This window comes from Wolffia australiana, chromosome 1, assembly GCF_029677425.1.
Source record: "Wolffia australiana isolate 7733 chromosome 1, ASM2967742v1".
NCBI classification, from domain to species: domain Eukaryota; kingdom Viridiplantae; phylum Streptophyta; class Magnoliopsida; order Alismatales; family Araceae; genus Wolffia; species Wolffia australiana.
The window spans coordinates 17,466,408-17,480,925 of NC_135835.1; the positions used below are offsets into that span (position 1 = coordinate 17,466,408).

Below are 14,518 nucleotides of genomic sequence, written 5' to 3' on the forward strand. Positions count from 1 at the left end.
ATCAAATGGGTTTTTTATATATAAATATTGAATGTTTTCAAGAGTCGTATGTGTGGAGTGAGTTTGGGATATACCGTGCCAAAAAAAGCTAAAAACTGTCCCTGCATTATTAGCCCGAGACGGGACGGGATGTCAAACGCGTACTTCGCGTCCATTTATAAGATTTATAAAAAAGAAAATTTCAATTTGTAACCCCGATGTTTTTTATATTGTGCTGCTCTTTCATTCTTACCAGGTATTTAAACCAGTTCTCCTCCCACCGCTTAAACCCTAGATCGGTCGAGAGCGGCGATCTCGGTGCTCGACATGGCTTCCATGGAGGTCGATTCTTCGGCGGGAGTCCGCGAAGAAGGAAAGCTTCCTCAGAAGCCGTTGTTCGCCGCTCTCTCCGCGCAAGAGATGGAAGGGAAGGTCGAGTTTCGCCGAATTCCAGTTCCTCCTCATCGATATTCGCCTCTGAAGAAGCACTGGATGGAAATCTACACGCCGGTCTACGAGCACATGAAGATCGACATCCGCATGAATCTCAAAGTTTGTATTTATTGTTATATATATATTTACGTATGTTGCGAAGATGTTTATTTTTTAGAGAAGTGGCCGATCCAAAGAGTGTTGATTTAATCATATTTTACAACATTCAATTTCACCCGGCCGACGCTGATCTCCTCAGACGGCAGTTTTTAATTCAAATTCTTGGGCCCGTCCATGGTCGTGTTTCTAATCAGGAAAACTGCCTCACAAAGTTACGCCTTTTTCTTCAAAATTTCCGAACATGGGTCTTGGATCGCTGAATGATTATAGAATTTCTGACCGGCGTAATGATTACCGTTCGAAAAATTTCGAGCGACTGCTATTTTCCCACTAATGTTATTTGCGCTATATATAGATGGATAATTCTTTCTTTAACGAGTTGTACGTAGAAAAAATCAATTCCTTTTAGTTTTCAAAATAATATCTCATTTAACAATTTTCCCGAAGTCATCAGAGCCGACCGCCGACCCCTACTTTGAGAATGTTTTCCATGATCCATCCAAATGGCCTCAACTGCGTTGCTAAACAGAATCGTTTCTCAGTCTATGGTCGTCCTCGCTTGACATTTTTACCACGATGTTCTGTTCTTTCGACCTTACCAGGGTAATCTTGCGACCAATTATCGAGTTCTCATTTCATCCGATGCATCTCTCGGTCCCGTTAAATTTAAAATTTTCTAATGTATTTATGTTTTTTGTTCCGGATCGATGGATTCAAATCAAGGATTTTTTATCCCGTCCCATTAGGATCTTGCTCTTCCTACTCCCTTTTGGTGTATATTTATTTTTCGCCTCTTATTGATCCATAAACGAACAAGTTTTGTTCAAATCCGGTCTTACTTTTTATTCTGTATCCCAGATTGATATATGAAAGAGTAAATTGTGATATCATGCGATGAAATTTATACTTCGCCTCTCATTGATCAATAAACGAACAAATTTTGTTCAAATCCGGTCTTACTTTTATTCTGTATCTCAGTTTGATATATGAAAGAGTAAATTGTGATTTCATCCGATGAAATTTATTCTTCGCCTCATTGGTCCATAAACTAACAAGTTTTGTTCAAATCCGGTCTTACTTTTTATTTCTGTATCTCAGATTCATATATGAAAGTGTAAATTGTGATATCATCCGATTGTACTATGGATCCGATTAGTATCCCGCTGACCCAAGTTTAATTTTTTCTTCCTTACAATAAAAGCAAAATTTCTTGTCCGTTCTAATTATCAATTTAAGGATTTTTTTATGTCGTCTGATGTATTCTTCAATCCAATTAGGATCTTGCTGTTCCTACTACCTTTTGGTCTATATTTATTCTTCGCCTCTCATTGATCCATAAACGAACAAGTTTTGTTCAAATCCGGTCTTACTTTTTATTCTTTATCTCAGATTGATATATGAAAGAGTAAATTGTGATATCATCCGATTGTACTACGGATTGTACCCAAGTTTAATTTTTTCTTCCTTCCAATAAAATCAAAATTTCATGTCCGTTCTAATCATCAATGGTGGGAAATCGCAGGCACGGAAGGTGGAGTTGAAGACGAGGAAGGATACACCAGAGGTGGGCAACCTACAGAAATGTGCCGACTTTGTGCACGCGTTCATGATGGGATTCGACGTCGCCGACGCCGTCGCCTTGCTCCGGCTCGACGATCTTTACGTTGAATCGTTTGAGATCCAGGATGTAAAGACGCTGCGCGGCGAGCACGAGAAGAGGGCGATCGGACGGCTGTCGGGCAAAGGCGGCAAAACCAAGTTCACTATTGAGAACTGCACTCGCACGAGGATCGTCATCGCCGACCGCAAGATTCATATCTTAGGTTCATTTGTGAACATCAAAGTGGCGAGGGACTCGCTCTGCAGCCTCATCCTTGGCTCACCTGCTGGCAAGGTCTACTCTAAACTCCGTTCCGTCACTGCCCGGCTCGCCGAGAGGAGCTAGGTAAGGAGAGCTCTTGATTTTGTTATTGCCAGAATTTTGAGATCTATGTAAAGAAAAATTTTGCTTGTCCAATGAAATATGCAATTTTCTGGATCTGCAAGATGTATTTAAGATTGTTTTTCTTTTTGGCCCTGAGAAGCTATTTTTTAGTATAATATATGACATTATTCTAATTTTTATTGTCCAGGATTTTAAATATTTGTCTGGTAATTCACCACAGAATGGCCTCGCAGTGACAATTTGCATCAAAGGGAAGCATCAAAGTCCCTATTTTTTTACGTGCTTGCAAACTGATGCCGCTCAGAAATAATTGTACATATGGCCCATCGCATTCTCTCTCCTCCGTAATACCCTAAAACTTACAAAAATCTATATTAATATATCAAAAATATAAAATAGATTTTTTTTGTTTGGGACGAGGAACGGGATGAAGATTTGTCTCGAGAAGACTGGGTGGGGCGAAAATTCGTCCCGGGAGGACTGGAAGGGACGGTCTTCTTCCCGTCCGATGAAAATTCGTCTCATCTTTGTCCCTGCACTGAATCCAGACGTCGGATGGGACGAAATTCGTCCTGTCCCGCCCATTGTCCACGTCCTGGACGATCCAGAACTATAAACTGGTAAATTGCTCGTCCCTTTTGGGAAGCTATTTTCAGGATTTGAACGATTTTATTTGTAATTTTTTAGCTTGTTGAGATATCTGTTCTGTTGTAGGAGCTGAAAAGCCATTTTAAGTAGAATTATGATCAGTTGGATGTATCATGACAAGGATTGTATTTGTGATTTCTCAGTGATAGTGATATTTTCTTAGCTGACGACTAAAATAGATTATCTCTTGAATAGTTTTCTATCATTGAAAAGGACGAATGAGTTTGCCCCCGTATTCACCTACAAAAAGTATGGAACAATAAAAATGAGAGCACGTTAAAGTAGACATTAGAATGCTAATTACCGAGTCATTTTTCTCTAACATTCAAACAACTTAGATATCCGAATGCTAAATGCAGGTCAAAATTCTAATTGTAGTTGAATTTTTAATGTGTCACTAATGGACTAACTTGAATTACCAGAGAACAAGATTCATTTATCTTGTTCTTAACCAACTAGCAATCTACTCAACGAAAAATCCATCCTAATTAAATAACGAATAATTCCCATCGAAACAAATTAAATTCTCATATCTGACCCTTATAAACCTATAGCTATAAAACAATAAATTAGAATACTTGCCCAAACTATACCCTTCCCATCGAGTAATTTATTCAATTATGAACTGTCATGATAAATATCTGTTCTTCTCTAATGAAAAATAACGTAGGGCTATGAATGGGGACATGACAACATTACATTCCATTAATAGTTGAGATGTAGGTTCTCTCATCTGGAAAAGAACCCACTCAACGTTGACGGGTATGCGGGTATGTAGAAACAGTTAGAAAGATAATTATAGAGTTGATGCTATAAATCATGACTAGTTCAAAAAATGATACACTATATAATATGGGAAATATTACATAGGGTTTTTTCTCCAATAGCAAAAGTGCACACCAAATAAATATTGATCTCTCTCACAATTTGCAAGACTAGAAACTAAACCAATATGATAGAAAAATGCTATTCTACGTGAAGATATCCATGAACGAGTTATTATAAAACTATGTATGCAAATAGTAAATTTGGAATTCTGACTTACAGTGTAACTGAAAAGCGGCTGTAGATGGACTTGAGCAATCACTAAAATAGTGGTTTGGCGAGTAATCACATACCTTGTGATATATGCAAGGCAGAGGAGATTATGTGTTATTCTTCAGGCAAAGGGGCCCAAGAAAGGTCATTAAGATAATAGTAACATGTGGTTGATATACTGGAGTTAAAAGCGATATTGGATGAATTGCCACCTTTAATAGAATAAATAACAGGGGAAGAAATTTATTTTTAGAATAAGGACACATTAAAGTAGTTTTTAGTTATTGAACGATATCATTTTTCTTATGGGATACTTTTCACACAGGATAAATATTATTTTCGAAATTGTAAATAAGATGGGTGATGCCAGTTAGAAGTTGCATTGGCAATCTAAAATGCACAAACATGTAATCTAAAATGTCAACCACTCAATATACAAGGTTAATTAAAAACTGGGAGTTTGTGAGAACGAGCCAAGTACTGTTCAGACTTATAATCAAAGTCTTATATGAAAACGTTATCTACTTAGCCCATACAAGACCTTATAAACCTAAGATTTATCACTTATAAGCAGCCCATCTAATATGGATGTATCTAGAAGTGCACAACTGGGTTGAGTCTTTCTCTCATCTCTTGAGATTTCCACTATATATATATATATATATTAATTTTGATACTTAAGTGAAATGCCTCAGAGAGGGAAATGCTTTTTAGAGGGTGTCTATGAAATTTGACTGCAAACTTGATTCCTGCAGGAAATTTTGATGATATAAGCTCAAGTAACAGGGATAAGCTATGAAGGGAACAGTCAAGATGGGTTCTGAACTTACAGATCACCCTGATTTGAAGAGCAAGGATGGGGGCACCAATCACTGTGTCCTAACTTAGGTCTGCTTCCCCTCTTCTCCTTTTTGCCGACACGATTTTGATGAGTGCTGGACCTTCCTTGATCTTCCTGGAGCCCATCAAGATCGTAGAGGAGTGTCGCTTCCCCTCCTCCAGCTCTCCAATGACTTTGAAAGAATCTTCACTGTCCCTTTCTTTCATGCAACAATGATGGGAAAGTGGGGGTCAAAATGAGGCCTTCCCATGGTGGTTGGATCACATTATAGACTCCTAGCACAGGCATCCACCAGCTGGCCAATGGGGATGATGGCCAGGGGGTGGATAAGTATAGGTCTACACACCCCCCATCCTCCCCTTATAGGTCTACACACCCCCCATGATCTCTATAAGATGGGTTCAATGAATGCAAGTATTCTTATCTGTGGTTCCTTTCCTTCCATTCAATGTAACCCTTTCCTCATCATCAGTATTCCTGATCAACTTATGGACCTCCAGTTGGTCCATCCAGCGGCCCCACTGTCCCTGTTAGCCGCTGTAGATGAATCAGAATCATGCAAGAGAAAGAAGGCTAAGCATTTTTGGTGTTTTAAATATCATCATCAGTAACTCTTTAAGAAGATCAGATGACTGAGATTAGGTCCACCAATTTAAAATGGTCCCGTTATTACATGGGCTTTGAGTTGAGTCGGCTCGAAGCGTGATCATTTTCCCATCTCTATCTTTCCATGGGTTGCTGCTTGTTGGATCGTGATCTATTTCTTATCCTCTCTCTCGACCATAAAAGCTGAAACCTACTCGATAACCCCATATTGGAAAATTCAAGAAACAGAATTAATATAGAAATGTTGCACAGGATTCTAAGATGAATTAAATAAATTTTTTCCCCACGCACGTGTTCATAAGCGAGGTGTTCTATTTTGTGATGGGGTCAAAGTTGAGCATGTGGTGCTCGATGGGCCTGCAATTCCCTACTCTGTAATGGTCCTGCCATGTGTTATGTGGTGCTGCTCCTTGCATGTCGGCACTTGTCGGCCATGAACTGGCTTGAGCCCTCTGCGATCCCTTTCCTGCATGGGCTTGGGTGTTTCTAAGCTCGGCTCAACTATAGGCGCTTCAGCTAATCATCATTGCAAAATATAAAATAGCTAACTTGACAGAAGAATTAAAAACATTAAAACTAAGAATGTTAAAAAATATTTTGAATCAGAATTATTATGCATATAAGTGTAAAATCATTATTAAATGTGCATTTTTAATAAAATGGTCCAATTAACGCATGAATTGTAAATTCACCTTAAAATAAGGATAATATCAACAAAATGATGCCAAAACTAGCCTTAAAATCTATATGATTACATGCATCAAAATGGATTCATCAACCTGGGGGGTGTCAATCCTTTCAAATAATATGCAAGGATTCATAGATAGCAACGAGTGTTGTCAACAACGAAGCTCGAGAATCTTCCATCCTTGATTTTTAGAAAATCTATGCTTGATTCCTCCTTGAGTCTCGTCTTGATCTTGTTCATTTACATCTTAGGGAGTGGAAGGGGGAGAGGGAGGGAGAGAGGACTAGAGAGATAGAAATGAACCAAAGCTAGGAGGAGGGATATTCTTTTCAAAAGAGGCTCTTGTTGTAGATCATTGTTCAAGTCTTTACATGATTGTTCATTTAGGGGTGGGACGATGTGGTTTGGTGGAACTGTTTATGGCATATATCATTGAGATGATATATTAATCTTGTTAGAGATGGGATAATGCACAATGTACTGCCTTTTCCAAATTATAATGGTCATACAGGGTATAGTTTATTCTCATATTTTATTGATCTATATTGCCATGAATCAGGGCTTAACAATTCATAAAATAAAAACTCTAAAAGTCAATGATTTCAGGATTAATCTGTTTTCTTGATTCTCACGCTTTGTCCATTTGTGCTTCCATGTATCGTGGTTAAGAATTGAATTCTAAGGACCAACATGTTTCAATGATCACTATGTATGCATGTTTATCATGGATGTATGACCATTACTATTATCACTTATACCTGAATATAAAGCCTAGTGATTCTCACTGTTCTCAGATGATTTCTTCTGCCATGTATTTAGTTTTAAAATATTTATGATAAATTTCCAAAATTCAAGGTTTTTTGTATCTACTTTCAAAAGTATAAGTATTCTAAAGGCCCAAGTGTTTCCGTGCCATTACTGGTTATTTTTATCTGTCAATTGTCACAGATTCATATTGTTTTCATATCTGATGATTAAAACTTATTCGTTCTGAAAATTTAAACTTCTACTCCTTCCATTGTGATATAAAATTTTGGACTCCTAGGGCTACACTCAAAATATCAGATGAATGCTTTGGGGATCAAGGTTGATGAAAACAACTCGTACCAAAGCACAAGATGCACTCAGTCCAAAAACTTTGGACAGGTTCATTGAAATTGTCTTGGAAGAGTACCAATGTGTGTTTTCTCAAGTGCGAAACCCACACATGGGGTCATCATTAGGAAAAATAAAGATAAGCATACAAACATGTTCTGGAGACATTAAGAGAAAACTCGACGTAAAGTCTATGATGACGTAATGGGTGTTCCAACTAGTCAGATAACACTTCTTTAATATGACTTACAGTCCAAAGAGCTATACCTTCTTGTTGTCACCATGGATCAAACTAAGGGGGAGTTTTCTAGATTTATCTGCTATGATGATGTGTCTTGGATACTCGTGAAGGGGAAGTCCTTCCAAAGATTGTGGTTCAATGGGGAAACATGTGGTCGGTGACGTCCCTGGTCTGGCTGGTGTTAAAATGACAGTGAGAATGATGTATAGAGAAGTGCAAGGAAAACTGATGGTCATGTTTTCTACCATCCATAACGTCCCTCTTATTGTAGGTGCTTGGATATTCCCAAACAGCATCATCATGATCCACAGAGTTGACACACAGTGGAAGTTCTGTGAGCTATTTATTGGCTTCTCACAAATCAAACCATTGCATAACAGTGCAAACCTGGTGAGTATCATCATGGAAGTCATTTATTGTATGGAATTGAATCAAAGCTTTGTGCCATCACTACTGACAATGCATCTAACAATATAACAATATTAGCTTCCATTGTGGATTGATTGAAGATCGTGAATCTGTTTTTTACTATGGAGTGCCACATACCTTGCGTCACACACATCCTCAACTATAGTTCCGGATCGTCCGGGACGTGGACGGTGGACGGGACGGGACAAGATCGTCCCATCGGACGTCCCATATTTTTTAGCTTCGTCCGAGTTGTCCCGTCCAAGGATTCGTCCAACGTTAAAAAAATTTGACCGTGTCCCGAGTCTGCCCGATTCGTCCCATCTGTTGTCTCAAACAAAAAAGATTCATGAATTTTGAACACAGGCAGCGACTTGCTGGCCGTTGCTCTTTCAGCGAACCACGATTGGCCGCCGGCAAAGGCCCTAAACTACCTCTCTAGCTCTCTCCCTCCTCCACTCCCTCCTATGGACTGCTATCGGCCCCCTTTCTGTGCCCCTCTCATTCTCATCGTCAAACTTTGCTCCTCGACGGCCACCGCTCCCGTTCTCATCAGATGCCTCGAAGACGATCGAGGTAAGTTTACATGGTTTTTTGTTCTAACCTTTTGGTTTTTATTTATAAAATTCTTTTTGGATTCATCGAGCACTCTCCTAATCTCATTGTTTTTCCATAAAAGTGGTTGGATTTTCCCTACTGTTCTGCTAGTCTGTCCATTTTTCCTTGAACTCTTGTTGGGTTTCTTCTTTCAATTTACTTAGAAATTGTCACTGAAATTCTCGTCCTCATCAATCCTCATCGTCATCTTGACTCGTCATAGTCTATGCCATAGTCATTTTGTATCATCATCGTCTATTGTTGTTGTGATATGGACACATTATTCTCTATCATCATCATTATCTTGACTCATTATTGTGTAAGCGAGGTTAATAATGGGATGATAAGATTTGACTCATCATTGCCATCTTGTAGAGGATAAATTATGGGGATGATGACACTCATCATTAGTGAAGAAGATATTATGCACTGGTCATCGTCAGCATTGCCACAATGATCATGGCGGGGGAGAGGGGTGCCAAGAGTTCGCTCGAGGATAATGTCTTAGAGAGGCTATTATGATGAAGACGAAAACCATCATCTTGATCCAAAACCGTCATTTTAGATGATAGCATGTGAATTATTAGGCTTTTAGATATAAATTATTTTAGATGATGGCATTCCATTGATTTTTTTTTGCATTTTATCTATGTATCCTGCTACACTTTGGCTTCCAGTTTGTTGAATAATGTTTTCAGACACATATATCAAAAAACAAGTAGATTTTCTTGGGATGAAGTGATGCAGTTATAGGTTTGAAACTCAGAGGTTTGAAAATCAGATGGAATATATAAATCTTATATTTTCACTTTAAGACGATACATGTTCACCAATATATTTATCCAATTAGTGTCCTAAGTAAATCAGATTGTTCGGTACCATTTAAGAGAATTTCAGGGCATGCGTAACTCCAGTCTCATCTAGGAGGGAAATATGTGGAGATCTCTAACATTAGAGTGTCTTTGTTTTGAGAGATGTGAGGGCCACTTAATTGCCGAGATCTTGGAAGACACGCACATTCATTTATATTTGATTGTGTGTCTATGTTATTGAACTTAAACAAGTGTGGTTTTATCTTTTCCCATTTTGTTTTGATTAAAGTAGGGAAATCATGAATTATCAAAAACGTGTAATGCCGCCAAAGATGTCTGAAAATTCATCTCCTATCTCCATCTATTTCCTTCAAAAGCACCTGAAAATCACCACATTTCAATTCATGAATGATAACTGATATGCCTTATACATAGCTAACTTCTTATTTGTGACAACTGATATGCCTTATAATTGTTGATCATTTCCATCCTCTGTGACTTTGGATGCATGTTTGTTTCATTTGTCACCTTGAGAAGTTTTTGACATCCTTATTTTTTCTCTCTAAAACCTTTTACGCTGTATTCCACTCATCCCTTTTTATTGGAAATGAGCTATCCATTTAATAGTTATCTCTCTTAATCAATCATCCTTCATCAACCCCAACATATTTATTTCTGTCCACCCACATTTATCTCATTTTTTCTCATAAATAGTTGGCGACCTCATCGCACACACTTCATTGATGAAAATTTGATATTTTGTGCTAACACTAGAATTATGCATAACTCCAGTCTCTTCTAGGAGGGACATACGTGGAGATCTCTAACATTTAGAGGTGTCTTTGCTTTGAGAGATGTGAGGGCCACTTAATTGCCGAGCTTGGAGGACACATATTCTTTTATATTTCATTATGTGTCTATGTTATTGAACTTAAACAAGTGTGGTTTTATCTTTCCCATTTTTTTTTTGATTAAAGTAGGAAAATAATGAATTATCAAAAACTTGTAATGCTTCTGTAACTATCAAAAATCATGAATTATCAAAAATCATGAAAGTTCAAAGGTGAGGGACTAACATAGACTCTGTAACCGCCTGCACCTACTACCCAGAATCATCACACAATTCCCATCCTGGTATGTGGGAATCAAGGATCTCGAGGTCCTTGTTTGTTGAATTGATATCCATAAGTTTCCCTGAGATTGATTCCCTATGTCTGTTACTTACCCCTCTCTTTAATTATATATAAATATGTTTGAAATCATTAATCTTTTGATAGTGCCGTTGGTATCCTGCTTTATTCTCTAACCTCACTTTTTTTTGGATTTTAGAGAGTTCTGAGCGTCATCATTGAGCAGGTCAATTACACCATCACTGAGCACCTCAAAATATCACTCGAGTGTAGGCACCTGATCTTGCCCATTTTCATCGCCAACCCATAAAATGTACACTGGGTTCCTTGCATATTACTCAATAAGCTGTCTGTGTATAGGTGATTAATGTGTAAGAGTCAGTCAGACTTTTTATTCGTTCCCTCAATCTTTAGATAGTTCAATCGGTCAAAAACTTTTGATTGATTATCAATGGCGATCACTAAATTGGATAAAGAATACGAAAATGAAGAAATGAGTTCTTTCCACCCTTCTACCTAGCAGTCACAAATGACGATGATCCACACGTGAATATGAGATTTATTGGGCTTGCCACATGGCAGTACCCTATTGGACCCATCCGCCCATTCTACCCAATGGCCTGAGATCTGATCAGTCCATTGAGTAGATTCGATTGATGGATGGTTTGAACTGACTAATGGATGGTTTTATCCATTTCAAACCATCCATCAGTCAGATTAAGTGTTAAATGACTCTGTGATCAGTTAAAGAAGTAAGATAATTTCAGGAAAATTAAGACAATTTCATTTTGGTTTGAAGTACCCGCCGTTTTATGAGGTAAATTTAAATCCAAACGTTATTAATTGATTTTTTTATTTTAGAGTTTCAAATAAAATTATTCCGGTATTTCTCATAATTTTGCTTTATATGCATTGTGTGAATGAATGAATGTTTTGAAGTTAATCTACATATCTCTAACCCATGCTCATGAGTGTCCATGATCTCACTTGCATACCTCCTTTATGTTTTTCTATTTTCCAACGCTGTGTACTAATTATTTGGTAGATAAGTTTCCAATGCTTGTTCCTTTCATGGTGACAAAATATAGAATAATGGACTTTACATCATAAACCGGCCCAGATTAGACTGCTAGGGCTTTGTCGAAAGTATCTGCTGAATACTTTGGGATAGAGGATGATGACAACGTCCCATCACGAAGCAAAAGACACAATCGGTCCAAAATTTTGGATCAATTTCTCAAAATTGGCTCAGACGAGTACCAGTGTAAGATTTGTCAAGCGAAAAACCCCACCCATTAAGGTCATCATCAAGAGAAATAAAGATAAGAGTAAGAACATCTTTTGGAGACATTTGGAGAAAGTGCATTGTAAATTGCACAATGACATCAAGGGATGTCTGACAAAGCAGAGAACTCTTCTCCAATATGACTTACAGTCCAACAAGCTGTATCTACGCAGCCTCACCATGGAGCAAACTGAGGAGGATTTTTTTAGGTTCATATGCAACAATGATCTGCCTTGGAGATCTGTCAAGAAGAAGTCGTTCCGAAGACTATGGTTCTATGGTACACAACTGGTGGGGGAGGTCCCTAGTCCGGATGCTGTGAAAGTGACAGAGGAAAGGATGTATAGAGAAGTGCAGGGGAAATTGGTGGACATGTTTGCTGACGTCCGCAGTGTCTCTCTTACTGTAGATGCTTGGACATCCCAAAATAACATCGGCCTATTAGGCATCACTACCCATTGGGTCGACACCGACTAGAAGCTCTGTGAGCTACTTCTTGGTCTCCAACACATCAAAGGATCAAATAGCATCACAAACTTGGTGAGGATCGTCATGGAAGTCTTGTACAAATATGGAATTGAATCAAAGCTTTGTGCCATTACTAAAGATAATGCATCTAACAACAAAACGATGTTAGCCGCCATTTTGGACTCACTGAAGACCGTGAATCCTCAATTCACTATGGAACGCTACATACCATGCATTGCCCATGTCCTCAACTTTGTAGTCCAGGCCGGACTTAAGATTATTAGTACTCGAGAGGCTACAAGGAGTAATATGCTACGCGTACGAGATTTTCACACAGACACAATGGTAGACACCGATGAACCATTCAAGTCACCCATAGATGATAGTACATCGTCCAAACTTGCTCCTTTGGAAGCAACTATTACTCGCGTGAGAGACATCATCAATACCATTCAAATTCCACATAACAAATGGAGAAATATGGCGACCTCTACAAAATGTTTGAATCCCAAATTCGAACAAAATAAAGGTTTTACTGCCCAATGCATTGGAACTCCACTCTTCAAATGTTAGAGCGTGCTCTTTCCAAGAGAGAAGTGCTCGACAATATGGCTCTAAGGTTCCTATCGACATCAATTAAGGACTACGACATTCTCAAAAGGATTGGGAGATGCTTGATGAATATGTGGGCATCCTCAGACCACTGTGTGACGGTTCTGACTTTGTCTGTTTGTTGACGAAATTGCCGATCACAGAAGTAATGTCACTAGTCACTGACCTTAGAATTCACCTTGAAGAGGATATGCATAATTCAGGGGTAGCTTTGGAATTAGAGCAAAGGGATGCGTTAGGGACCGCGTGCAGTGCTATTCATACGAATCTGATGCAGCACACAATCTTACTTTGGCACAATCAGACCTTCACTATTGTGGTGACATTAGATCCATTTTCAAAACTGGAGGTAGTGAATCTGTCATGTCGTGAAAATGTGCTTTCTTATCTTGGCAGTCTTCTGGACTATACATCAGATTCAAACGCACTTGAATGTGACTTAGAGCAGGGACAAGTGTCAAAAGGTTGATGCCCAGCTCACTATGTAACCTCTAGACAAAAGTGTATGCGTCCGAGCCATCATCATTGACCACGTTCAATGCCCAGACAAGAGCTAGATAAGTATCTCAACATTCCATGCAGCAAGGAGGAGGATACTCCATTGAGTTGGTGGAAAGAGGTCAGCACACGATCCTTTCCAAATTTGTCCAAAATTGCTCTCCAGTTTCTTGCTGGAAGCCCGACAAGCTCACCGGTGGAAGGACTTTTCTCTGTCAGCCGAGGCACCATCATATATCGAAGATCACGCCTAGATGCAGAGACCTTTGAGACGATGATGATGTTACAATCATGGTTCTATTGTCTAGACCAAGGCTTCTCATACTCCGATTATGACTACGACAGTGATGACAATTCATGTGCCGGTAAGTTATGTCAGTCACTTTCAAAGTTTTGCGTAATTTTGTCCACCCTATCTAACAGAATAACGAAGGGGAACGCCTGGAAGGCACTCTATCGAACTTAATACACAACTTCAGATGCTTTGAAGGCAATGTCAAACTTCTCTTCAAACTACTGGTTCCATTTCCACAACAAGAACTTATGATTAAATAATAATGTCAAATTAATTTGTCCATCTGGTTGTTAAAAATACATAAGCAGTTTTTTCAATCATTTTACCCCATTCACATTTATGAGTAGATTAATTCCACTGAATTAGTCATATTTCACAATTTGATCACAAAAATACATTTCCAAACTCCGTTCATTTTGTGTTTTGAAACTGGACTTAATTATGTCATTTTTCAATACTTATAGATACCTCGATATGGGGTGGCTCTTTAGCATCCAATATGAGTTCAAAATTTTTCACTATAGATAAGAAATCGATGCATAAACCTAATACACTCCTCACAGTTTAATCTTAATGCAAGACTGTATCTCTCACTTTACCTTCACCAACATATACCGATTTAAGTTCAAATTTTTTCGCTGAAACTTCTACACAAACATCAGATCCTTAGACTGTGAATTGAATAGACTCTAGGCTCATCTTAACTAATCTGATATCCCGCTTGTTTTATCTCATCCAGTTCAATATTCCTACTAACTCTGGAAAGTTTTTTCACTTAAT

The 14,518-nt window shown here is 38.4% G+C and overlaps 1 protein-coding gene across 2 annotated transcripts; it reads left to right on the forward strand.

Annotated features, from left to right (window-relative positions):
- The first annotated feature begins 255 nt into the window (after positions 1-255).
- Positions 256-2,887, forward strand: LOC144709119 (RNA-binding KH domain-containing protein). 2 transcript variants are annotated; one of them, XM_078582534.1, is made up of 3 exons: positions 256-531; positions 2,054-2,476; positions 2,664-2,887. In XM_078582534.1, the coding sequence occupies exons 1-2, from the start codon at positions 307-309 to the stop codon at positions 2,474-2,476; spliced, it is 648 nt and encodes a 215-aa protein (XP_078438660.1). In that variant the 5' UTR covers positions 256-306; the 3' UTR covers positions 2,664-2,887. The 2 variants fall into 2 exon arrangements, with proteins under 2 accessions (XP_078438660.1, XP_078438669.1); XM_078582543.1 differs by having other exon boundaries at positions 2,697-2,887.
- Positions 2,888-14,518: the final 11,631 nt, after the last annotated feature.

Excerpts from the sequence above, each read along its gene's own strand:
- LOC144709119 (XM_078582534.1), top strand. The coding sequence starts at position 307 with ATGGCTTCCATGGAGGTCGATTCTTCGGCGGGAGTCCGCGAAGAAGGA. Across the intron at positions 532-2,053 it reads ACATCCGCATGAATCTCAAA|GCACGGAAGGTGGAGTTGAA; the intron begins GTTTGTATTTAT and ends GGGAAATCGCAG.